At 34.6% G+C, this 24,833-nt stretch overlaps 1 protein-coding gene across 2 annotated transcripts; it reads left to right on the top strand.

The window, feature by feature from the left end:
* The first annotated feature begins 1,469 nt into the window (after positions 1–1,469).
* LOC101890042 (BUB3-interacting and GLEBS motif-containing protein ZNF207) lies at positions 1,470–20,220 on the top strand. Of its 2 annotated transcripts, XM_005184503.4 has the most exons (7): positions 1,470–1,691; positions 2,111–2,418; positions 2,492–2,759; positions 4,099–4,612; positions 8,339–8,635; positions 19,121–19,262; positions 19,338–20,220. In XM_005184503.4, exons 1-7 carry the CDS (start codon positions 1,651–1,653, stop codon positions 19,490–19,492), a joined length of 1,725 nt encoding a protein of 574 aa, XP_005184560.1. In that variant the 5' UTR covers positions 1,470–1,650; the 3' UTR covers positions 19,493–20,220. The 2 variants fall into 2 exon arrangements, with proteins under 2 accessions (XP_005184560.1, XP_011292926.1); XM_011294624.3 differs by lacking the exons at positions 8,339–8,635; positions 19,121–19,262; positions 19,338–20,220 and having other exon boundaries at positions 1,473–1,691; positions 4,099–7,631.
* The last annotated feature ends 4,613 nt before the right edge of the window (positions 20,221–24,833 follow it).

The raw sequence follows: 24,833 nt of genomic DNA, 5'->3' as shown, positions 1-24,833 counted from the left end.
TCCATAAAAACTAGGTTTCCATATTTGATTTGTGTATTTAGAATGGATTTATAAATACATATTTTGACAACGAGATGTTGTCAAATGAATTATTTTGAAAAAAAAAAAATGTAAACATATGTTTGCATGACTTTACCTTCTTGATTCTACCATGACAACATGGTACAATGAAATAAAGGTAACATCATTTTATATTAGCATTTCCAGCTCTGCATTTTATGCAATCTACCTTGTATAAATTCAATGCATAAAAAACAGTTCCCATCTCTGATTTTGTGTGTATACAATGACAATGAGATGTTGTCAAATGAATAATTTTGAAAAAATTGTAAACATATGATTTCATGACTTTACCTTCTTAGTTCTACTATGCATTGATAATTGAACAATTTATTTTTTTTGTGTGTAAAAACAGAAATAAATGAATAATACAGACAATTTAATGTAGATAATTGAAAAATATAGCAAATGGACAAAATTTTAAAATTTTACAATGTCATTAGTTGGTAGGTTTTAATATATAGACCTTGCGTATTTGGATAAAACGGGCAGTTCGGGAACAGATCAAAAAAGTAAACTCGCCTGATATTATAGCAGCTATGATTATGAAACACATCAGCTTATGACCATTTTTAAATGACCTAAAATCCGTTGTAAAGCTGGGAATACATAAAGCGCTTATTTGGCTGGCTTAAGTCATCGGCTGGTTTCTTCGGAAATGAACAAAGGAGCCTAGGGCCAAAATCGAACTAGGTCAACCTAAAACTCCTTTGTTCATTTACGAAGAAGCCAGCCGATGACTTAAGCCAGCCAAATATGCGCTTTATGTATTTCCAGCCTAAGAACCTTGTATGTCAAGACATAACTAATCGAGATCGAGATTTAAATAAAGCTGAGATTATATAGAACAAGTTTTTACTAGTTAACGGCAGGCTTCCTCGCAAAAGAACAAAGGAGCCTAGGGTGAGCAAGTATATATTACAGGCGGGAATTGAACTAAGCCAACCTAAAACTCCTTTGTTCTTTTACGAAGAAGTCAGCCGATGACATGAGTCAGCCAAAAAGCGTTTCATGTTTTTTCACCTTTAAGCCAGCAAAAAACTTGTTCTATGTGTTCTCACTATAAGACAACCAAAACTCTTTTGTTTTCTTTTTTAAAAAATAGCCAATGACTGATGCCAGAAAAAATCACTTTTTGTGTTTACCCCTTGTATCCAACTTTACACCAGCACCTAAATTTCCCATTTTTCAAAGATTCGTAATATATTTGACGTTTAATCCAAGTAATTGTCAATAATATCCCAACTTAAAAGCGATGATGTAAACGTGTCATCATTTTACTTAGAACGTCGTTAGAACGAACGCTACAATTGTGTTTCAATAGCTATACGCTAATGAATTTCTGTCATGCGATCATGTCATGTTTTGACGACCGTGTGATGCGCCTTATTGTAAGCCATTTTGTTTTCTGTGTGCTGCTGAATATCGGAATAAAGATTGGAACACAAGTATTTTTTTTTTCTTACGGGGTCATTGAAGTAAGCGGAATCAACGTTGTTTTCGTTCTGATAGGAAGAAAAGTTAAAATAATCCGGAGAAAATTATTAAAACGCTGTTGGAGACCTCTTTATAGATAACGCTAAATAAAATATGGGTCGCAAGAAGAAGAAGGCTTCCAAACCCTGGTGCTGGTATCCTTTTTAAAAGAAACAGAAAAAAATGTTTAGAATTTAAGACGTGTGAATGAATGGATGAGTTTTTTTTTTAGGCGTTTTGCTTGAGATTTGTATGTTTGTGAAGGAAAAAAGTGTGCTGTGTATATACATAGTGCTAGATTTAGAATTTAATTTTATATAATCGAACATTACACTTGTTCTTTCCACCTTTTTAATGTGTGTTCCAAACTTCATGGGGGGCATCTCTGTGTGTTTACGTGTGTGAGAGACATTGAAAAAGTATACTTCATGCATTCGCGGTATTTTGCATTTGCATGAATTTCCTAGCGTGTATGGTGGCGTCATTGCCTTAAATGGGCAAATGTGATGTTACACTTTATTCTCCTCAATTCTATCCACTTGGTTTTTCCTTAATTCAAATGGGATGTATTTAGGTACTGTAATCGTGAATTTGACGATGAAAAAATTTTGGTGCAACATCAGAAGGCAAAACATTTCAAATGCCACATATGCCACAAGAAATTGTACACGGGTCCCGGTCTATCAATACATTGCATGCAGGTCCACAAGGAAACCGTTGACAAAGTGCCAAACTCATTGCCCAATCGATCCAACATCGAAATAGAAATTTTCGGCATGGATGGTATACCTCCGGAAGATTTACGAGAGCATGAACGACAAAAGAATGGTGGTAAATCGGACTCAGATGATGATGAGCCAGCGGCGAAAAAGAAAGTGGAATGTAAGTTTTTTTTTGTTATGTAAATCTAATTTTAAGAAATGTTTTTATATTCTCTCTTTTTATTTGCTAAAAGATCCCATTGCTGCTGCACCGCCAATGATGATGCCGCCAAACATGATGCCCCCACATTTAATGAATCAGTACGCTCAATACGGCATGATGCCACATATGACGGCAATGCCGCCATTTATGGGTCCCGGCGGAATACCGATGGTACCGCCTCACATGATGCCGCCACGACCTCTATTTCCCGCCGCAATGGCAGCCACAACTTCAGCTGCCGCTCATGCAGCCAGTCAATTTGCGGCAGCACAGCAGAAGCCAACGTTCCCTGCATACAGGTATTGTATTTTGTATATGAAATGCAGTTTATAATAATTATTCTTTTCAGTTTAGTAAGAACAGTTTTGAAAGAAATACTTTCTTCACAAAATGATTGCTGGATTTTTTATAGAATAGAAAGCCTACTAATAGAGTTCTACAGTGGCTTTCAATATAGTCCCAAAGACTTTTATTTATTATAAAGGATCAGCTAGTTTTCTTATGTAAGATGTTAGGTATAGCCATTAGCACCTAAAGGTCTACGCAAAGAAGATACTAACCCTTTTTTTCATTTAAGTCCATTAATACGAACATCTCATGTCTTTTTGTGCATGGCAAGAAATATGGCAACTTGTGCTTCTTTTAGAATATAAAAAGGATGTCTCATATGAGAGCAGATAGTAGATTAAAGAACCGAAACGCTATTCATGGCTCAAAAGTATTTTCATAGAAAACTAAAGCGATCCCTTCATATTGCAGTTCACTAAAAAGTCTTGCATTAAAGTCTTCATAGAGTACAAGTAGGATGTCTTAACGAAGACAAAAACTATGTCCCCTTAAAAGAAAGGAAGGTACTTCAATCTCCTAAGACTCCAGAAGTGTTTGTCATGAAGAGACTAGAAGGTATTTTCAAAAGGAACGGATGGGCTCCTTAAAAATCCAAGCGTTTTCCCTGAAGGTTTCATGGATCCATGGCCTTTTCGTAAAAAACTAGTGGTTTCCTAATAAAAGGTAAAAACCCTTCACTTATTAAACCAGAAGGCCATAAGGGAGACCCCTAAAATCCTGTCATTGAGGTCCTGAAGGCCTTCTTCGAGTACAAGTAGGTTTTCTTAATGAACACAAAAATGTTTTCCACTAAAAGGGTTGCAATATCTTCCATCTAAGACCAAAGTGTCTACTCATGAGACACCAAAACTTTTTGTCATTAATAAACTAGAAGGTATTTTCGAAAGCATCGGATGGTCTTTCATAAGAGAGCAGAAAGTCCTAAATGAAAGGCCAAAAGGTTTTATTGCAGAAGGTTAGAAGGTGTTCTAATATATCCCTTGATAAGGTTTTGAAAATATTAAATAGTCTATATTGTCTTCATAAAGAAGACTAGAAAGACTTCTCTGAGTAACAGAAATACATCGCATAGATAATCGAATGTTTAAAAGATAAATGAACTGTCTCCATGTAAAGACCAGAAGATCTTATCATAGTCAATTCAAAGTTATATGACATATTTCCCAATAAAAAAGGAAGAACTTCTTTATATGGATCATCAAACTACCTTCTAAAAAATAATAAATTATATTCATCGCATAAAGTGACTATATTATTAATTAAACCATTTATTTTTGTCTCTCATTTTAGCAATGCCACCATAAGTGCACCGCCAACAACAAACAATCCCAATGCTGCAGCACCACCTACCACAACAGCAACTACAACCTCAGAACCAGCTAAAACTCAGGTGGTTACAAACGCCAGTGGCGTTACATCAAAAATAATGCATCCACCTGAAGATCTTAGTTTAGAAGAATTAAAGGCACGTAAAATACAAAGACTTAAGAGTAGCAATGCAAATTCTGTAAGCACATCCAAATCTTCGGCAGCGACATCAGCAGCCAATACTGTGACTGGTGGCAATAACAGTAGCGGCGGCATAGTTAGCAGTAGTAGTAGTGGTAGCAGTGCTAGTGGTGGTCATGGCTATTCATCGAGTTCGTCGTCTTTTACGACAGCTCCGTCCTCCATATATAGCAGCAGTAGCGGCGGCACCCACAGTACCACGACAACAACATCCTCAGTTGGCACATCGTCAGCAGCAACGAATGCAGCCGCAGCAGCTGCCGCAACAGCAGCGGCCATATCCAAGGCACAGGAAGTGAGTTCTTATTATAGATATAAAAACTATAGTCAATAAATAATAACATTAATAAAAAAGACACAAACAAAAGGAAACAGTTGAATCGAAAACTTAAGAACAAACTGTAAAAACGTATAAGAAAAAGAAAATATTATTTTAATACAGGATCGAGTTTTTGATTTCACTCTTTTTTTTTCTCTCTCTCTTAACATCGACCACATTCGCATCGGCAAAATGTCAAAAGATAGTAGATTAGATTTCGAGAGTTGTATAACATGACGCGGGATATATCTTCTCAAATTTTTGAAAATAGATTTTGAAATTACCCAAATGGTTGGCAATAATGCAATTAAATGAAATCATGAAATACTTTTTGTGGGACATGTTTTGAGTGTGTGTGTGTGTAAGACCCTAACTTTTCAAACTAGAGTCTTTTCATAGAGGACTAATATACCTTATTGTGGTATCGAAGAATTAATAATTTTATGTTTCACAGAACTGTGAAATTTCGAAAAAAAATTTAATGTAAAAATGTCCACACGATATGGTCCACGGTTCATGTTTTTCTCTTTTTGATTTTCCTAAGAAAAACCCTTGAGAACATCAATAGAAAGAAGTCAAATCTGTCTATATTCTATTATATTAAAAATTCATGTTATATTAAATTAATAATAGAAAATATTATTAATTATATCAAAGGGAATCATTAATGGATTCATAGAAGAGACATATTCCAACGTCATGTTAGACAACTTTCAATGTTAGATCCGTATTTTATAAAGACAAATCGACAATTGTACATTTCAATTATTCATTCTAAATAATTTTTATCCTTTCCCCTTTTCAAATTAACATCACAAGCTTTAATTTGTGTTAATAACTTTTTTCCCTTTTATTTCGTATAAGAAAGTAGACGATTAGGTTAGGTTTTCTTGAATTCGTAGTTTATTGAAGAGGATCAATCAAATCGGAAATCAAAATGAAGTGTTTAGTCAACATTTTTGAATGTTTATATTTCCCTCCAAAGACTTTCAAGTGAAGGAGATGATCATATGAACTGCATGTAATGGGGAGTCTTCTGGAGTGCTTAAGCAATCAGAATTTGAAATATTTATTGGATTTAGTAAGATTTTGTATCGATAATCGGTGAATTTTGGCGCTTCCGACTGAATTTAGTATAGAAATAAGTAATTTAAATTTGATGAAAATCGGTTCAAATATAGCTAAAGCTCCCATGTATCGATATATATATCGATCAACTCCTTCTGGTACCTCCCCAACCAAGGATCAAAATTTTGAATATTCATGAAGCTCATAAAACACGAAACAACATCCGATTCCATTGAGACTTGGTACATCTCAATATTTTCATCGACACAAGATATTAGAGATCAGACCAGTTCTTCTGGTACCTTCCCCACAAATTGTCAAAATAACTCGAAAATAACATCGATTCTATTCTAATTCTATTCATAATTAATGCATATCAATATTTCCATCAACACAAGATCGCACCATTTCTTCTGGTACCTTTCCCACTTAGGGTTCAATATTTGGAAAAACAAAACGCTCAAACAACTCTCTTCATATTTCACATTTCCAAATATTTTTGCTAACGTAAGATCCCAACCCCTTCTGGTACCTCACCCACAAAGGGTCACAATTTCTAATACTTATATCTGTCATAACTTGCGAAACTTTTCTTTACAACTTGCTATATCGAATTTTTTTTCTTAAACAGAAATCTGATATGAATATGAAATTTATCGGAATTTAAGATTTCGCATTAAACTGGATATAAATCTTCGATTTCCTTCAAATATTGCAAATACCAACAATATTTTTATCTGTATTAAATGAAGTATGAAAATGGAATATTATACCTCTATATCTGTTACCTCACGCATATTTCCACATTTTCCAAAATTTTTGCACATATGAAAGCAGACGATAAAGTCCAAATCTGGCACGTTGTAATATTTTTAACAGTCTTAGGTCAGATACAAATTAGTCAATATTGGCCAATTGTTTCGGAACCTCGAATCTATTTAAAGTTGCACTTATTTGTCCACATGTTTTGTGGATAGTTGGAAAACTTCACTACCAAAAATAATTGACACAGATCCATAGCATTCATATATTTTAAAACTTTTAATCTTAGGGATTAGGATTTAGGACTGGTTTTTTCAGGAAAACATTCAAGATTTGTCTTGTATCTTTTGGTATTTCAAACTTTGATTCATTATTCCTTCACGATAATATTTAATACGTCCGAATTTAGCAACATTTATATTGTTTTGCTCATATCTGATCTCTTCAAGAAATTCATTGTCTTGCTTTTTTTAAATCAGATTATTTGAAATATGTAAAAAAAAAATCCTTCAAAACATCCTTTTCCAATAAACTACGAATTCTAGAGATAATATCCTAATCGAAAGAATTATGTTACAAAGAAGTTCATGGCAGGCATTTAAAATATTAACAAGAAAATAATTTATAATAATTATTTCAAACATTCAGAATATTCATTCATTTTCAATGGATGTAAATACACAGCTAGCAGCAGCAGACTTAACTTTTTTTAAATTTTCCTTTCTTTCTTTCCAAAACTAATAAATACAGTTTTTCTGTTTGTTATTTAAGATCTAATAGTAATAGCTATAATATTGTTGTAGTTTTGAAATTTTGCCGACTCAAATAATTAACAAAGACCTTTTCCCTTTCCTGTTTTTTTTTTTTCAAATCAGTTACATTTATTTTTATATATAAATAATTAATTCTTTTTTATCTTAAATACATAACAGCAAACAAGCTATTATAATTGAAATATGTGTGTGTGTATTTTTTATATTTTACAAAAAAAGGCAAATTTTTATTGTGAACATAGAAAAACAAAAAAAAAAAAAGAAATTAAGAACTTTGAGATTTAAATTATTACCAACAACAACAGCAAATAACTTATATGGAAACAAAAGTAATACAAAATAAAAAAAAAACAACAATAAAAGTCAAACCGTACTAAAAAACCTAAACAAAAGCCATGTTTCTTTTTCGCAAATTGAGTTATGGTATTTAAAAATATACGTTTACACCCGAGGTGATTACAATCGCTTGAACTGTTAAACTGTGCCCACAATTCTATGGACATAACCCCAAAATTGTCAAACATCAAACTGGCTAATTAAAAATAATATGAATTGTCCAGTTCGCGATTCTTATCATCACATGGGATATTCTACTGAAAAAAAGGACTAAAAAAAGTAAAAAAAAATATAAACTCAGCAAATGCTATAACATAACCTCAATGATGTTACCATTCATCCTCATATCTTAAAATATGAATGAATATCTACAGAGTTTTTTTTCTCAATTTTGTAATTAATAAAAAATACCCACCATTGTTTAGACTGTTAGATCGATAAATCCTTAACATAAAACCGATAACAGCGCGTTCTTGTTTTTTTTTTTTACAAAATATTCAAACAAATCAATTGTTAATATTCATTGCATAGAAACAGAAACATTCGAAACAGCATATAATTAAACGATTTTTTATCTTCTTTCTCTTCTCTTGTCTTTTTTTATCGTTTACCCTCGTATTGTATTTGAAATTGAAAATTGAAAAAAACGAAATGAATTGCATATATTGACTTTAACACCCCGGGGGCCAAACACGTACCGAACAAAACGAAACGAAACAAATCGAAATGAATTGAATTGCCTTGCATTCGAACTCTTGTGAAGGCTGCAACAATGGTTGCGGTGGCAACTCAGGCCCAAGTAGCCCATGCCCATGCAGCCCAGGCCGCCCAGCAGGCGCATCAGCAAAAGCAACTCGAAGATCTCAATCGTGCCGTTATGATACAACAAATACAACAGGCCCAACAGCAACACCAGCAAAAACAGTTGGAAGATATCAACCGTGCCGTTATGATCCAACGAATACAACAGGCCCAGCAGCAGGCTCAGGCTCAGGCAGCAGCCGCTTCGGTTGCGGCAGCATCTGTTGTTCGTCCACCCACTGCTGCAACAGTTGGCATGGTAAGTTCGGTTTAAACCACAAAAACAAAACCAAAAAAAAAGAATCTCTCTACATACCTTGTATTTTTTTTATATGAAACAGATTTTCTCTCTTTTTGTTGTGTCGCTAAAACAATTGTCTGAAAATGATTAATAACAAAAAAGTAAACAAAGAGGTTTTTAAAAAGCGCGCGTTATATTTTTCAAATATATCTCTCTCTCCATCTCGTGTCTATTTCAACGAATAATAACATTCACTATCCATGCAGTGGATCTCTATGAGAAGAAGAAAAAGAAGGAAAATGTTATTCCAAAATGACAATTCGATCTCAAAAAATTAAGAAAATATTATTCAAAATCATTTATATTTGTTACCGTTTTGTTGTAAATAATGATTTCTCGATCTAACAGTTCTAAATATGATTAAGTTCCCAAATTAGAACGACATGGACAACCATTAGCAGAATTTTTATTTTCATCGTTCATCTAAGGGTGTGGGACAAGGATATAATTCTGAAAATACCACACATACTAACCTTGATAGATTAGCTTAAGTTCCGAGGCGCGTAGTTGCCAAAGCTTTTGTGACCCATTATGCTTACCCTTCCACAGTGAAATAAATGGTAGTCCATTACTTACGCATTGAGAATAAAAAACCCAGTTAGGAAAAGTCAAAAGTCGGACGGGGCCGACTACATTATACCCTACACAACTATGCATATTTAGTAGAGCTCCCGTAACAAAAGAATTTATTTGAAGTAGATCATACCACTTATCAACGTTTGACTTTAGAGCAGTTATACTTTGGTTTCAGTGGGAACTCATATATGGGAGGCATATCCAATTCTGAATCGATTTTCACTAAATTTGACGGAGACATTTTTATCTTTTATACCAAATTGCCATGGAGCCACTTCCAGATGGATTATATTAAGAAATATATATCGGAGCCAAATGAAAACGTACGTCCCGAAATTCACTCCATTTAGGCCGATATTAGCCCTTATTTGCACAGTAAACCTGAACTCGGATTAAGGATATATGGGAGCTATATCCAAATCTTAGCCGATCTCGATAAAATTTGGCAAAGGTATTTTCGAGCTCTATAAGATATCTGGTACCAAATATCATTATTGTTGAATGCATGTTACGAATCTGGGGGACTTAAGCCCCAAATCTGATGGAGCTATATCTCAACCGATTTTCAACAAATTTGATGTACTTGCTTCTAGACTGAATTCTGCTGGATGTGCTAAAATTCAGTTATTTGGACTCATATTGCTTCCAGACTGAATTCTGCTGGATGTGCTAAAATTCAGTTATTTGGACTTATATTGGCCATTTGGTGTACAATTAACACGAGATCGGTGACTACTTTACTCCCAGAAGGAGAATTGTCTATATAGGTCCATTATATCGTGTTTCCTCCATATAACTGTACCTCCCGACATTTTTTATTATGATGATTGTAGTCACATATTTTTCAATGGCATTGTCTGAAATTCTACACAAGGAGTTCTCTGTGAGCACTTTACCGCCTGAAAGAGAGCTGTCTGTATAGGTCACGTTATCGTATAGCCACCATACAATGGTGCCAACCCCCACCCGGCATTCGGTAATTTGATGATTTAGCCACATTTTTTAATCGAATTGGCTTAAAATCTACACAAGGATTTCCTTCTGAGTACTTTACCCCCTGGAAGAGAATTGTCTATATTGGTCTACGTTTTAGTATAGCATCCATATAACGATACCCAGAGATATTGGGTATATCCAGGATTTTCGTGACATTATTCACCGGAATCGCGTCAAATTTCGAATTTGAAGTTCGTAATGGATACTATAACCTATGAGAGAAAATTTCTCTATGCGGGTCCACGTCTCAACGGTCCTCATTTTATTCGCTATTTTGCTGAGGTTAATGGCATTATTCACCGGATTTGTTTCGAATTTAAAAATTATTTATCCAGTAAAACGTCTTCGTATAGTCCCTATATAACGGTTTTTATTTGAGCGGCATTTTTCGACGGATTTTTTTTTAATTGGTCATGTTTTTTCCGAATGGTAGTGGGTAAAAAAAGTTCGGGCCGGAACTTTGCTGCTTTTTAACTTGTTTCGACTCACTCCTTCTGATAACGCTAACCGCCACAAGGGGCCAAATTACAGTACGAATGCCATCCTCGGAGTCCACCCCCATCCATTGCAGCTGAATTTGGGTCCAGAGGCATAATTTTGGCAATTTTTCTTCGAAAATTCTTCTCTTCTACCACTCAGTGCATAATCGGGCTATGTTTAATGAATTTTTGTTCACAAATATTGAAGAAAAGGATGTTTGCGGTATTTGGTTTCACATAGCCAAACATACGCTACACTCGATTTTCAAAAAGAAACCAGTAAAACAAGTCTTAAAGTCGGGCGGGGCCGACTTTATGATACCCTACACCACTTGGCTAATTTAGGAGAGCTGTATTTTATATATTTCCCTAAAGATCGTTGTTACGGGGTGGATATTACGGCTGTGGGTAACAAATATAACAAATCGGATGAACAATATATATGGGAGCTATAGCTATATTTGAACCGATCTTCACCAAATTTGACATAATAGCTTCTAGACTCAATTGTAAGTGCCAAATTTCATCCCATTTGGGAAAATATTAGACGTTTGGTGCAGAATAAAAGGACGAAGTTATATATGAGAGATATATCCAAATCCGAACCGATCTCGATACAATTTAGCGAATGTATTTCTGAGCTGCATTGGATATATTTCCCCGAATATTGTTGTTACAGAGTGTATATTACGGCTGCGAAGGACTAAAATAACAAATCGGATGAACAATATATATGGGAGCTATATCTATATCTGAACCGATTTCGATCAAATTTGGCATACATATTTTCAGGCCTAATTTGGTAGTATGTGCAAAATTCCATACTAGCTGGGCTGATATTACACGTTTGGTGCACAATAAGAGGCAAATCGGACGAAGATATATACGGGAGCTATATCTAAATTTTTACCGATTATCTCCAATTTCAATAGGGATCGTCCTTGGCCCCAACAAATGATTTGTGCAAAATTTCATGTGGATCGGGCAATAAATGCGGCCTGTACTTTTTTTACAAAAACACATGGACAGATGGACGGACGGACATGCATAAATTGACTCAGAATGTGATTCTATGCAGATCATCAAAAAGAACTATGGGTCTATCTCGTTTCCTTTTCTAGGTTACAAACAAATGCACAAAGACTTAATACCCTGACCACCTTGTGGTGTAGGGTATAAAAAGTTATTCCAAATGTAAGTTTAATAAAATTGAGCTCGAGGTCTTTGCTCAATTTTATCAAACTTATATTTGAAATAATTTAAAAAAAAATCGAATAAAATAACTATAAATCAGAAAAAAATTATATTTTGTAGACCCTGATTATATTTTGTAGACCCTGATGGAAACATAATGCACACGAAGCTATGTACTTGAAGGACTTCTACAATCTTCTTTATAGGCCCGATAATTCATTGTCCAGGGGTTTAAATGCCGAAAGGGCCAATAGGATTGGGTAGAGAAATCATATTATATTATTAATGAAAATACGACTACAATAACTCGGTGTTTTTCACATATACAATGTTATAACGTTTCTTAACTTTTTCTTCAAATAAGATGGAGAGAGAGAGAGAGTATTTTCTTCGTATACGACAACAGAGTAAGCTTTAGGTAACGACCAAAAGAAACACAAACACGACAGGTTAGTCCGTTTTAGACATTTCTTATGTATGTACGTAGTTTTTCAATATGTATACTACTACTCTTACTTTGTGTGTGAAATCAACAAGTAATCAAATTTATTTGTACTTTTTTCGTAATAATTGGTAACACTTGCAGAGTATAAGAGAGAGAAAGAGGGAATGAAAGAGAAAGTGAAAAAGAAAGGGAGACAAAAAAACAGTGAGTTCTTTTAAAACATATTTCACACATTCGTATTATAAGACAGGGCTCTTTCGAAAACTGTCATCTTTTTTTGTATAAGAAAATATCTCATGCTCGACAAAAAAGAGTCCATATTTTTAGTACAACTGAAATCATTGCTTGGTACTAAACAAAAAGAAAAAGTTCCAAACCAAAAATGACCACAAACAGTAAGTGATTACTATTTCCATTACCATAGTAGTGAATTTTTAATTATTTAACAAAACAATTATATACTATAAGTTAAGAAATTAACACATGAGAAGAGTACACTGACCAAAAAAATCAAATCAATTTCATGTTTGTGTTCATTAGTCGCCAAAGTAAGTACAAATGCAAAACTATTTTCAATTTTATCTTTAATATTGATTTGTCGTAATGGTTGCTCTGAGTTGGTTGATTGATTGACTGAATTTAAATGATTGATTGATGGATTGAAATGTCTTATAAACTATCTAAATGTTTTTGTAAATTGTAAAACTTAAGCCAAACAAGAAAAAAAAAAAAAAGAAAAACAATAAGAAATTATTTTGCATACAACACATACCACCATATCACATTAAAAAAAAACAACAACAACAAATGAAACTACTACTACAACTTTAACTGCTACTAGTTACCACTACTATTTAACGTTCTATTTTGTATATGGGGCAGTTTTAGAGTAATACTATATCGAATTGCATTTTCTTTATTATTATTATTTTTTCCACAATTTTAAATATTGTTTATCTATTTTTACAGTTATAATTATTATTATTATTTAGATGTTTTGAAAGGTACTTGTACTTGCAAATGCTTATAAAAAAAAACGGAAACAAACAAAAAATTAGAAGAATCTTCCAAAAAAAAATATATATTTTCCGCGCATCACGCTGCTAAGTTTTGTCCGCAAAACAAAAAAGGTTATACGAAAATTACAATAAAAAAATCTCACTATCTTTCTCCCAACATCACGCATTTTATCGCCTATCCTTCATTTCATGTGACAATTGCTTAACCCCAACTATCCTTCCAATCTCGTAGTGCAACATAACTGTAATTCAAATATGGATATCGGGTATAAGTGGTTGTGGTTTGAGATGAAAATGCCAGACACAAAACTGACACTGCGGTGAGCCCATAGTCCATATGTAGAATAGAGAACGGAGCCGAATTTTAAAAAACCCAAAGAAAAAGATGTGGAATCCTGATAGAAGAAAGAAAGGGAAGCAAAGCAATTTAGTGAGGAATATAGGAGGCAGTGATAAAATCACAAATTCTATGGACACGACATGGAAAAGCAAAATTTTACTTTCTAATGACTACATCCGCCAATCCATGAGAATTGCGATAAAAATTTTAGAGTTTCTATCTTTCACCCACCAATAGTGATAATTAAGGCAAAGGAGTTCATCGTTTCAACGTCATTAGCCTGATTGATTAGATACACGAGGTGGCCTATTTCCAACAGACACTCTCTTATAGATGCAGTTTTGGGTCTGAGTCTGAGTCTGACTCCCGCAGACTAAGAGTCAGAAGGTCGTGATGAGAGAATAGTCTGAGGAGGCAGATCATTGTCGTAAGCCAAATCTAGGGTTTTATTTAGCTACTCTGCGTCAGATTTGAAATAGTGGCAAAAACTTATCACTTATTTTGATGATTTCGCCATCCTGAATGTTGTTGAACCAAAACTTCTTTAGATTATCTAGGCTGCCGAAGTTCATCATTTGCAATAGTGGTGGGGGACTCCGAGACGATACATATTCAGACGTGAGTGGTAGGCATGTTACGCTTGGGCAGGGTGCTTTTATACCCCGTGTGATGGGTTAGATGATGCCTGGTAACACCTTCGCGGGAAAAATATTCTTGCCCTTCATTAATTTTGAATCGGTAATCTGCACTTCTCATGAAGAAAAATTGGTATTGTCGAACTACACTGGGATTGCATAGCTTATCAAAGATTCACCATGGCTGCTGGAAGGACAATTTAGGACCGTATTCCTATTATTTCTACCCTCAGCCATATGGCTAGAGAGGAGGGTATATATCATTTGATACGGCCAAAATGTGCCTCATTGAAGTAACGGTTTTAGACCCTAGGTCTCTATGGACCAAATCCGTTTCACGACATTTGGAGTGGATCTATCGATGTCCGTCCGTCTGGCTGGTACGCACGATAACTCTCAAAGGGAGTATCCGATTTCGCTCAAACTTTGTACATCGTAATATTATTGTCTAACTTAGATCGAGTTCGGAGATGGGCAATATCGGTCCACTCATTCTGGTACCTCCCCCACTAAAGGTCGAATTTTTCAAAGGACAATCCGATTTTGCTCAAACTTTGCATATACTAATATTTGCATCAGTTCTAGGTCAGGTGTGAAAATGGACAATATCGCACCACTCCAGCAAGTACCTCCCCCACAATTTGTCAAAATTTTGAATAATTATTACTCTTATAATATGAGATGTAAGAGTCCGATTGCCTTCAAATTACACACAGCTCAATATTTTTATTAGCCCAAGGTCTGGTGTGAAGATGGAATATATCGGTCTACTCCTTCTGGTACCTCCCACACAAAGGGTCAACATTTTGAATATCCATGAAGCTCATAAAATGCGAAATTAACATCCGATTCAACATCTCAATATTTCTATCAACACAAGATCTGTTATAAAGATGGTAGTGGTCGGACCATTCCTTCTGGTACCTCCCCCACAAAGGGTCAAAATTTTGAATAACCAAAACGTCTTAATTTGATCCCGAGACTACTCGTCCTTTGTATTTATAGCTCTTGGCAACCTAAATTCAAGTTGTCTGTCATTTTGTTTTAATCCATACCACAATGTGATACTATCTTCGGAGAATAAATATAACTATTAATTCTCACTTAAATCCCTGTATCCGTATTTGTATTATTTGAAGAAAAAGAAAAGAAACAGCCAGTCTCTTACAACATATTAACCGGTTAGTATACAATTGTGTTTGTTCATTTACTCTATTACTAAAACCCCTAATATGCCCCACTCCATTTCATTCATTCCCATCAATTTGTCGTAACACTTTATGCGAATATCAAATGAAATAAAAAACAAACTAAATTTTATTTCAAATGACCAATTACATAGATGACGTGAGTACAATGTTTCTCTTAATTTGATAAAAAAAATATCATACATTCCTGCTTTCCCTTGATCTGATACACTAACACCACCCACCACCCTATCACTCAGCATCACCGGTTTCCCATATCACATTAGGTGACGCTTTTAATTACTTATTAAAAACGACAAATAGTAAGTACAGCGTTTTCCTACGAAGCAATTTTTATTTTATATTTGAAATTAATTTAAAAATATTCAAAAAAAAAAAAAAAAAAAAAAAAAAAATTATAAAAAGGAAATTAAATTTTTTTACGGTAAAATGAAAAGAAAACATTCAACAGTCTTCCATTTATTGTTATGCAATTTCATGTTTTCCTTATTGCTATTTGTTTTTCTTTTCGAATCAGTTGAATTTCTGAAATTATATAATGCTTTTAACACATGGACTGAACATGTTCTAGAATGTATTTAGAACGGTTCTGTATAAATAGAATACGAGGTCGAGAGCCATTCCGAGGTACATTTTTTTTGTAATCTTAACTATGACCAGGTGTCCAATAAATCATAATTCGGCCTAGAGTTTAGGCTACATGGTTTGAGGGCTTTGAAGGCCGCTTGAGTGGCGAAATATGAAGTCAAGGGTTCTGTAATGCTACCTATATTGCGGCTTAATTATTATTATTACGTCAAGGAAGTGGAAGTGAACGGAAGAAATCAGCAACATCAGCAGAAATGGTTCGAAAAGAAAATAAATGGCTTGTGAGCTGAACATATTACAATGTTCCATTCGGCAAATATTGAAAAATGAGGTCGGGGTAAAGCCATTGAAATTCCAAAAAGTGAAAGAACTTACACCGCAACAGAAAGAAAATAGACTCAAAAGAGCTAAAGAGTTGCTTCACTTGGTGAACTGACGAATATGGTGAACTACCGAATTTGGTTTTTCCAATGAGAAAACATTCGTTGTCCAGCAGTTTGTAAACAAACAAAAGGATCGTGTTTACTTGCCAATGAGGTCAGCAGAAAATATGCACCTTCGGTTGGCCACCAGAACTCAAGCGCCGGCCATGGTGTGGTGTGGGCCGCCATAACAGCCGATGGTCGCTCTCCGCTTGTATTAATCGAACATGGCATCAGAATAAATACCGAATATTATCCCGAAAAAAAGGGTGTATTAAAGGCTTGGACATGCAAACATTTTGGCCGCAGACCTTGGACATTCCAACAGGGCTCAACCCCAACGCACTCAGCACGCGCCACTCAAGAATGGTTTCCAGCGCAGAATTGCCACCAAAATCTCCGAAAACCAATCCGTTGGACTATTGTGTCTGGAGTATTTTGCAAAGCAAGGTTGCCACAAAAAATACCAACGTGTCCATTATCTCAAGCAATCGCTTCGCCGGGAATGGGCCAAAATACCACAGAGCAACATTTGGCAGCGTGTGACGGTTTCATTGGCCGTTTGAAGGCCAAAATTCGGACCAAAGGTGACCAATTCGAACAAATCTAAACTTATTCTAAAATTCCATGCTATTTCCGACATTTTTGGCTTTCATTTAATAAAGTAAAAATTATGGCGTTTGTCTTTGTTGGAGTTTTTTTTTATCTCACCCTGTATTTTTTTAACTTCACATAGTCTACAGTTGTCAGTCTGCAGTAGTCTTGAAGACAGATATGTGATACTGCAAAGGCCAGTTAGTATGTCTATTGCGATTTTTAGATCAGACCTCGAGATTACAGGCCAAATGGCCTACAACCGGTCTCTAAATGTCATCTTCTTTCGGCTTCTTCGATAGCATATTCTTTGAAATAGCTGACATAGTAGCTTATTGGCACTTGAACTGTCCCATCAATCGGTAGATCAATTGACTGTAAACCTCGGCCTCACCTCACTCCCCACTATGTCGATATGTCCTGGAACGCACCAAAGCTTTATGCAATCATGTATTTCAATGACGGCTTTTTTGCAGTTAAGTTCACTCACACCTTTCCGATCCTGACGTTAAAGATATTTGAACTCCTATCACGGTGAACTTACTAAGTCTTTTAGGGACCATCAAACTTACCACTCGAGTTCATTCGTAAATATATATATTCGTTATTTACATCAGCATCTTCGCTAGGCAAATACAAGGTGGGGCAAAAGTAATCCTCCTATTCAGGAAATGCTATAAATTTTACGATTGGCCCCTAATGTCATAATTACAGGCAAAAAACATCTTTCTTGCAATTAAGTTCAATCCCAGACCGTTGCCGTAATGTACATTAGAATCTACCAACAATACCACATTATCACCTGCCCGATCCTGTCGTAAAAGTTATTTGTGAAAAGTTGAACTCCTATGACGGGAACTTAAATAGTCTTTTAAACGGATCTTCGAAAAAACACATCGGAATGTCTGTCAAGTACATATGCATGTACATGTTGGCGCAAAGTAAACTTCCGATGTTTTTTGCCTGTAATTAAGACAATTATATAATTTATAGCATCTTTTGATAGGAGGATCACTTTTGCGCCACATTGTATATGCTTGTGATGTCGCCTTTGCAGAAATGAAAGAGAAGTATAAAAATTGGAATTTGGTTGCCTTATCCCTGTTGGAATTGGCAAAAATAGAGCATTTCTTGTCACCAAATAGTCCTCAAATGGTGAGGACGAAACACATGACTGGCAATGATAGACATTGAAATCTACTGCTAATGTATGTGAAAATCTGAACAGATCGGGACCAAACTCAACTCTCCCCTATGTATGGAAACCTCTTAATGATCTCTTATCTTTTTGCTGAAGATGGAGTAAATGCTTTGAATGTATTCAGTCCATGTGTTATCTTTCTAGCTTCCCAATTTTTTTCCACACCAACGATCAACAAGTCATGTAAATGAACGAAAATCCCAACTTCCTGCAAAAGAAAAAGAAAAAGAAAACGAAACATTTGCAAGAAATATTCATTTGTTTATTTTTAATTTCTATTCTTTAAAATTTTTCATATAATCATAATTAAATATAACCTATGTTTGTTTTTTTTTTTAACTTTCTATATAACTTTTCCAATTGGAATAGACAATTAAAACAAAAAAAAAAAAACAAAACTCAAATCAAGTACCGTTCTAAAGGCAAAACAAAAAAAAAAAAAACAATAACTTAGTATTTATTACAATTATTTTTCTGTTTTTTTTTTTACTTTTTTTTTAATTTGTGTACATTTTATATTAAACTATACAAATATATATATTTACATTAATAATAATATTTGATGGCCCTCATCATCAACTTGTGTCTGTGTGTGGGTTCCTCCTCACTATTTGCTGCATTTACGAAATTATAATTTAGTTTGTTACTTTTTGTGCGTTTTTAATTAATTCCTGCAAAATATTTGTATTCTCTTTATTTCTCCGCCTTTTGCTTTCCTAATATTGCGTACAACAAACAAATGATAGCTGCCGTTACCAGGACAAATGCAATTGGTACAACCAATGTTAAGACATCCCTCAATGGCATTAGCAGCAGCCGGGCCGCATGCAGCACTGATTGGTGGTAATTTACTACGTGGCCACGGCGGTTTGCCGGGTATGCCAGCGGGTATGTAAAATCATTAAGCTTTTAACGCCTGAATTGAATAATGAATTTTCTTTTTTTGGGGGGTCTGTTTTCTAGGCCTCATTCAAGCAATACCTGTCACAGCAGGGGTACCAGGTGTACCGGGAGTACCTGGCGTACCAGGAGTACCAACGGCCATGGGCATGCCTGGCATGGGTGTAATGTTGCCAACCGGAAATCCTATGTTCCAAATGCTACCTCGCTTTAGGTGATCGGCTCCTGGACAGGGACAGCTCTGTATAGGGCCAATTGTTAACGTGCCTATGCCGATCATTTATCCCAAATAGAACAAACAAAGCAATCAAATTCACCATCTCCAAGTAAAACAAGAAATACCCAGGGATGGAGAGTTTTAACTAGAAAAGAATGGAATGAAAAACAATACAAGAAACACTAGCAATATCCAATTACCAATTACTATTCACAATAATGAGGAACATTACAAAAAAAAAAAAAAGCAGAAAAATAAAAAAATCAACCAATTCAACTCCTAAAGGAAAACAAACAGATAAATTCTTTACACCACTGGCAAGGTGGATGTAGCCCTAAGAAACATACGGAAAAATAAGGATTGGATTTGCACCACCACGATAACAGATGAAAGTCAGATGCCAGCAACAAGCAAGTTTTTCCAAAACAAAACATACTGTATTTATTCTTTTTCTTATTTAAAGTTCGTATATATAAATCATCTATATATATATTTATTTTGTTGTTCTTTTTTTATAATTTTATATTTATAACTATAATTTTCTTTTTATACATACCTATAATTTCTTTACATCTTTTTTTGTTTTGTTTTTGGCCATATATACCAACGTTCTCTCCATATATGTAAAAAGAAAATATGAAAACCCCCCAAATTAAGAAAAAAAAAAAATAGAAAAAAATGCCGGTTTGCTTCGAAAGACCTGCAAAACCCTGTAAGAAGACAATGAAATGCTCGAACTTTTTTTTTTCGTTACCAAGATACGTATTATACAAAATGCTAAGGCATACAAACCTAGTAAAAGCAAAGAAACAAAAATGAAACGAAACGGTAAATATTTTCATTAATTTCTTTTCTCTGGAAGCAAAATACACACCCACATATGCAATGTTTTTCTTCATATACTGCATACATAGCAACCACTTACTCCAATACTCTCATTAATCCATTCATATATAATATTTCATTCATATTTAGCATACACCACAAAAAATAGGTAGATGGGATATTATTGTAATTATACACTAAATACATATGTACACATATGCCAAAATTTAATTATAAATGTTGTTAAATATTTGTTTAGAACACATTGTGGTGTTTCCCCCTTTCCGTTGTTATTTTCCCCGCAAAACTTATTCTGGTCACCTTTTTAAAATTGCAAATTTATTTAATAATGTAGTTTCCAAAACTAATTAGTTTCTTTCTCCTAAACTGCAATCTATGTGTCACAGTTTTTTCTTTCCAAAAATCCTATTTTTTTTGTCAATTCAATTTCATTTTTTCTCTCTTCTCCTAAAGAAATAATTCAAATGCATGTCTTGCATTGTAATATTTTTTTTTTTTGAATTTCTTTAATTTTTACCAGCTCAAAAATTCTAAAAAAATTAAGGAAATACTATGACTATTTCCTTAGCCATTAAAAAGTAAAATAGAAATAGACGATGAGGTAAAAATTCAACAGGCGTGCATCAACATTAAAAGGGCGATCACAGGTTCAACTGATAACTCAATGTATTAATTCTTCTAATTCTTTTAGTTCTTATAAATCTATGAAAATCGGTTATAGCTTCCAATATTCTCCTCTTTAGTTTTTGGGGCACGATAATTATCGCCATTGACTGTAATAACCAAATCCTTGCTCATTTTGGAAGAAAAATTGCCCAATAATGCTTCCGCACCAACCATTGACTCGTTTTGGGAGCATCGGCTATTCGTTTCTTTGGCAACAATTTGAACCCGGAGGCATATTTTATTGCTAGCGTAGAAAATAAGATGTTAAAGAAAATTCAAATGGTTGTGAAAATAAAAAAAACGAAAGGTTTAATCAAGCATCTCAAGTCAGCAAAACTCACCATGTTTTTGGCAAAAGAAGCGGCTCATGATAAAAGTGAAATTATATAACAGTCACACAACCGTCTCTGTTTCATATTTCGTCATCTGTGATTGCATCTAGGTTCAATGAGTTTGATATTTCCCTAAATTTTAGTGCAGAGAACTTTCTATTCCCAGATGAGTTGCTGTCATTAGCATAATTATTCTGCACAGTATATGGATTAATAACAAAAAAAAAAAAAAAACATTGGATTTTATAGAAAATATCCTGAGCATTTTAAGGTCGTCCTGGTTGTGTAGATAGAAAGAAACAGCCCTATGCACATTATCTATTCTAACATTAAATCTTTTTAGACCCTCAGCCATATGGCAAGAGAGGGTATATATCATTTGATACGGCGGTAAAACCGACTGATACTCTTTTACTTGTTGAAGCTTAGAACGATTGATGCTTTCCCTATGGAGAAGATTATAGGGATTTTCACTCTTTGTATTTTTTTTTCGATTTGTATGTTCGTTTGCTTAGTTTTCTGTTTAACTCTGACATACAATTTGCAAAAACCTCTCCGATTTCTGTGACACAAAAATATCCAAATAGTTGTTTTCCAATATTGCTTTTCTGGAAAAATTCACTGCATTAAAAATTCCACCAAACGTTTTTCCATGTTGCCTGTAGTTTTGAAAATTATATACTAACACCAGTCTAATTAGTTTTCTACAATCACATCATCTCTGGAATAGATTGCAAAAATTAAAAGCTTACTTTACCTCAAGCAGCGTAATAACCTTCAGAGATGATGAAACATAGTCCAACAACTATAAGCCCCCCCCCCCCCCCCCCCAAACACGTAGTTGTATATAAATATGTATTTGCAAACTAACCTCAAATAACCCATATTAACTTTGTCGTTAACGTTTTTTTCCATTTTTTTTGTTTTTTCTTTTCTCTTTATCTTCAGTAAATTTTTTAGGCGATCCTAAATATTAAAAACAAACAAATAAAACACATTAGCGGGTTACATAAAAACCAAATCAATATCTAATAAAACAAAACAATACGAGTACATACTATCCATCCACACCTATTGACTTCTACATTTCTCTCGAACAACATCAAGATTTTCCGCAAACAAAAAAAAACGTCAAATAGCCCACCACCATAGCGATCACAAGCAAATTTTGAACTGATTCACTCTTCTACTGAAGTGCCCATGGTTGAGTACCAAATAAATAAATATTTGTTTTATTATTATTATTATTCAGCTGTAAATAACTTTATTGTATTTGTTGTTAATTTGATAAAAAAAAAAAAAAAACAACATGGCCAAGGATGTTACAAAACCAAAACCCATTTTATCCAACTAAATAGTATTAAAGAATTTCAGCTATTTCTCTTGGCATATTTTCATTTTTATTTTTGTAATATTTTACCCTTGTTGTTTGCCCGTCCGTCCAGCTAATGTCATCACAAGCCTTCCCATTTCATTTGTGTTGTATTGGATCGACCCGCCCTCCCTTCTTCCAACTAATCACATTTGTTGCTCGGTATGTCATGACAATTTCTTTCAATATCTTTATTTTTTGTGACTAACTGTAGAGTCTTTAATAATCTATATTATATTTCTAGAAATGCTTGTTTGGATGATATTTTTAAGGATTACAATCGAAATTTGTAATTTATTTTACACAATTTTTGGGCAATCTATATAACAAATCATCAAAATTCATAGATAAATTAAGAAATTGAAGTTTAAATGAGACCGACTAACAAAAAATAATTAATCGAGATTATAATGTCTTTTGCTTGGACATTATAATCTCGATTAATTTTTTTTTTTATTAGAAAAATGTTTTTTATATCCTTTAGAAAAATTGCCCCCATTTGTAGAGTGGCTCTTTAATTAGTTGAAGGCAAAAATTACAAACTTTTTCAAATGCATATAATTTCCTGAGATATAATCCAACGTTTTTATTTACAGAGACATCAGAAAGTGGCAGTCTGAAGACTACCATCCAAAAAAAAAAAAAAAAAAAAAAAAAACTGCACCAAAGTCAAACGCCATAATTTTTACATTTTTTTTAAATTTTATTGAATGAAAGCAAAAAATGTCGGAAGTAGCATCAAATTTTAGAATAAGTTTCGATTTGTTCGAATTGGTCACCTTTGTCACGAATTATGGCCTTCAAACGGCCAATGAAACCGTCACTCGCTGCCCGAATGTTGCTCTGCGATATTTTAGCCCATTCCCGGCTAAGCGCTTGCTTGAGGTGATCGACATTTTGGTATTTCTTAGTGTCAAACTTGCTTTTCAAAATACTCCAGACACAAAAGTCCAACGGATTGGTATCCGGAGATTTTGGTGGCTATTGTGCGCTGGAAATGAAGCAAGGCACCTCATTTTGTAACCATTCTTGGGTGGCGCATGCTGAGTGCAAAGATGATGAGTCCTGTTGGAATTATGGCCTTCAAACGGCCAATGAAAACGTCACACGCTGCCCGAATGTTGCTCTGTGGTATTTTGGCTCATTCCCGGCGAAGTGCTTGTTTGAGGTGATCGACACTTAGGTTTTTTAGTGCCAACCTTGCTTTCCAAAATACTCCAGACACAATTATCCAACGGATTGGTATCCGGAGATTTTGGTGGCCATTGTGCGCTGGAAATGAAGCGAGGAACCTCATTTTGTAACCATTCATGGGTTGCGCGTGCTAAGTGCGATGGTGCTGAGTCCTGTTGGAATGTCCAAAGTCTGCGACAAAAATGTTTGCGTGCCCTTTAATATACCCTCCAGAATATTTTCGCGATAATATTCGTCGTTTATTCTGATGCCACGGTCGATTAATACGAGCGGAGGGCGACCATCGGCTGTTATGGCGACCATGGCCGGCGCTTGAGTTCTGGTGGCCTATCGAAGGTGCAGCAGACCTCTTTGGCAAGTAAACACGATCATTTTGTTTGTTTACAAACTCTGCTGGACAACGAATTTTTTCTCATCGGAGATCGGGGAAAACTAAATTCGGCAGTTCATCACGTTCGGCAAAGCGAAGCAACTCTTTACCTCTTTTGAGTCTATTTTCTTTCTGTTGCGGTGTAAGTTCATGCACTTTTTGGAATTTCAATGGCTTTATCCCAAGCTCAGTTTTCAATATTTGTCGAATGGAATATTGTGATATATTCAGCTCACGAGCCATTTTTCACTGCCACTGTGACGCGGGTTTCGATCAAGTTGCTTCTTTACTTTTCGAACCACTTCTGCTGATGTTGCTGTTTTCTTCTGCCCACTTCCACTTCCCTGAGTTGAAGTGAAGATTTATTCACATTTAAGAAGATTTATTCACATTTAAATGCTGGAGTGCTCTAACGATAGCCACTTGAGGTTTTCCAGCCAAATATAAAAAAAATTACACTATCACGTTTCAATTCCATCACGAATAACTTTCTTTCTGGAAAATTCTCACCAAAATGCCCGCTTTGTACGCTTGTCAAAAATATAATGAGCTGTTACTGGAA

Source organism: Musca domestica, unplaced genomic scaffold, assembly GCF_030504385.1.
Source record: "Musca domestica strain aabys unplaced genomic scaffold, Musca_domestica.polishedcontigs.V.1.1 3, whole genome shotgun sequence".
NCBI lineage: Eukaryota > Metazoa > Arthropoda > Insecta > Diptera > Muscidae > Musca > Musca domestica.
The sequence above is the reverse complement of the archived record's forward strand: the minus strand, read 5'-3'. Positions and strand labels throughout refer to the sequence as shown.

Excerpts from the sequence above, each read along its gene's own strand:
- LOC101890042 (XM_005184503.4), top strand. The coding sequence starts at position 1,651 with ATGGGTCGCAAGAAGAAGAAGGCTTCCAAACCCTGGTGCTG. Across the intron at positions 1,692-2,110 it reads GCTTCCAAACCCTGGTGCTG|GTACTGTAATCGTGAATTTG; the intron begins GTATCCTTTTTA and ends GGATGTATTTAG. Across the intron at positions 2,760-4,098 it reads CCAACGTTCCCTGCATACAG|CAATGCCACCATAAGTGCAC; the intron begins GTATTGTATTTT and ends CTCTCATTTTAG.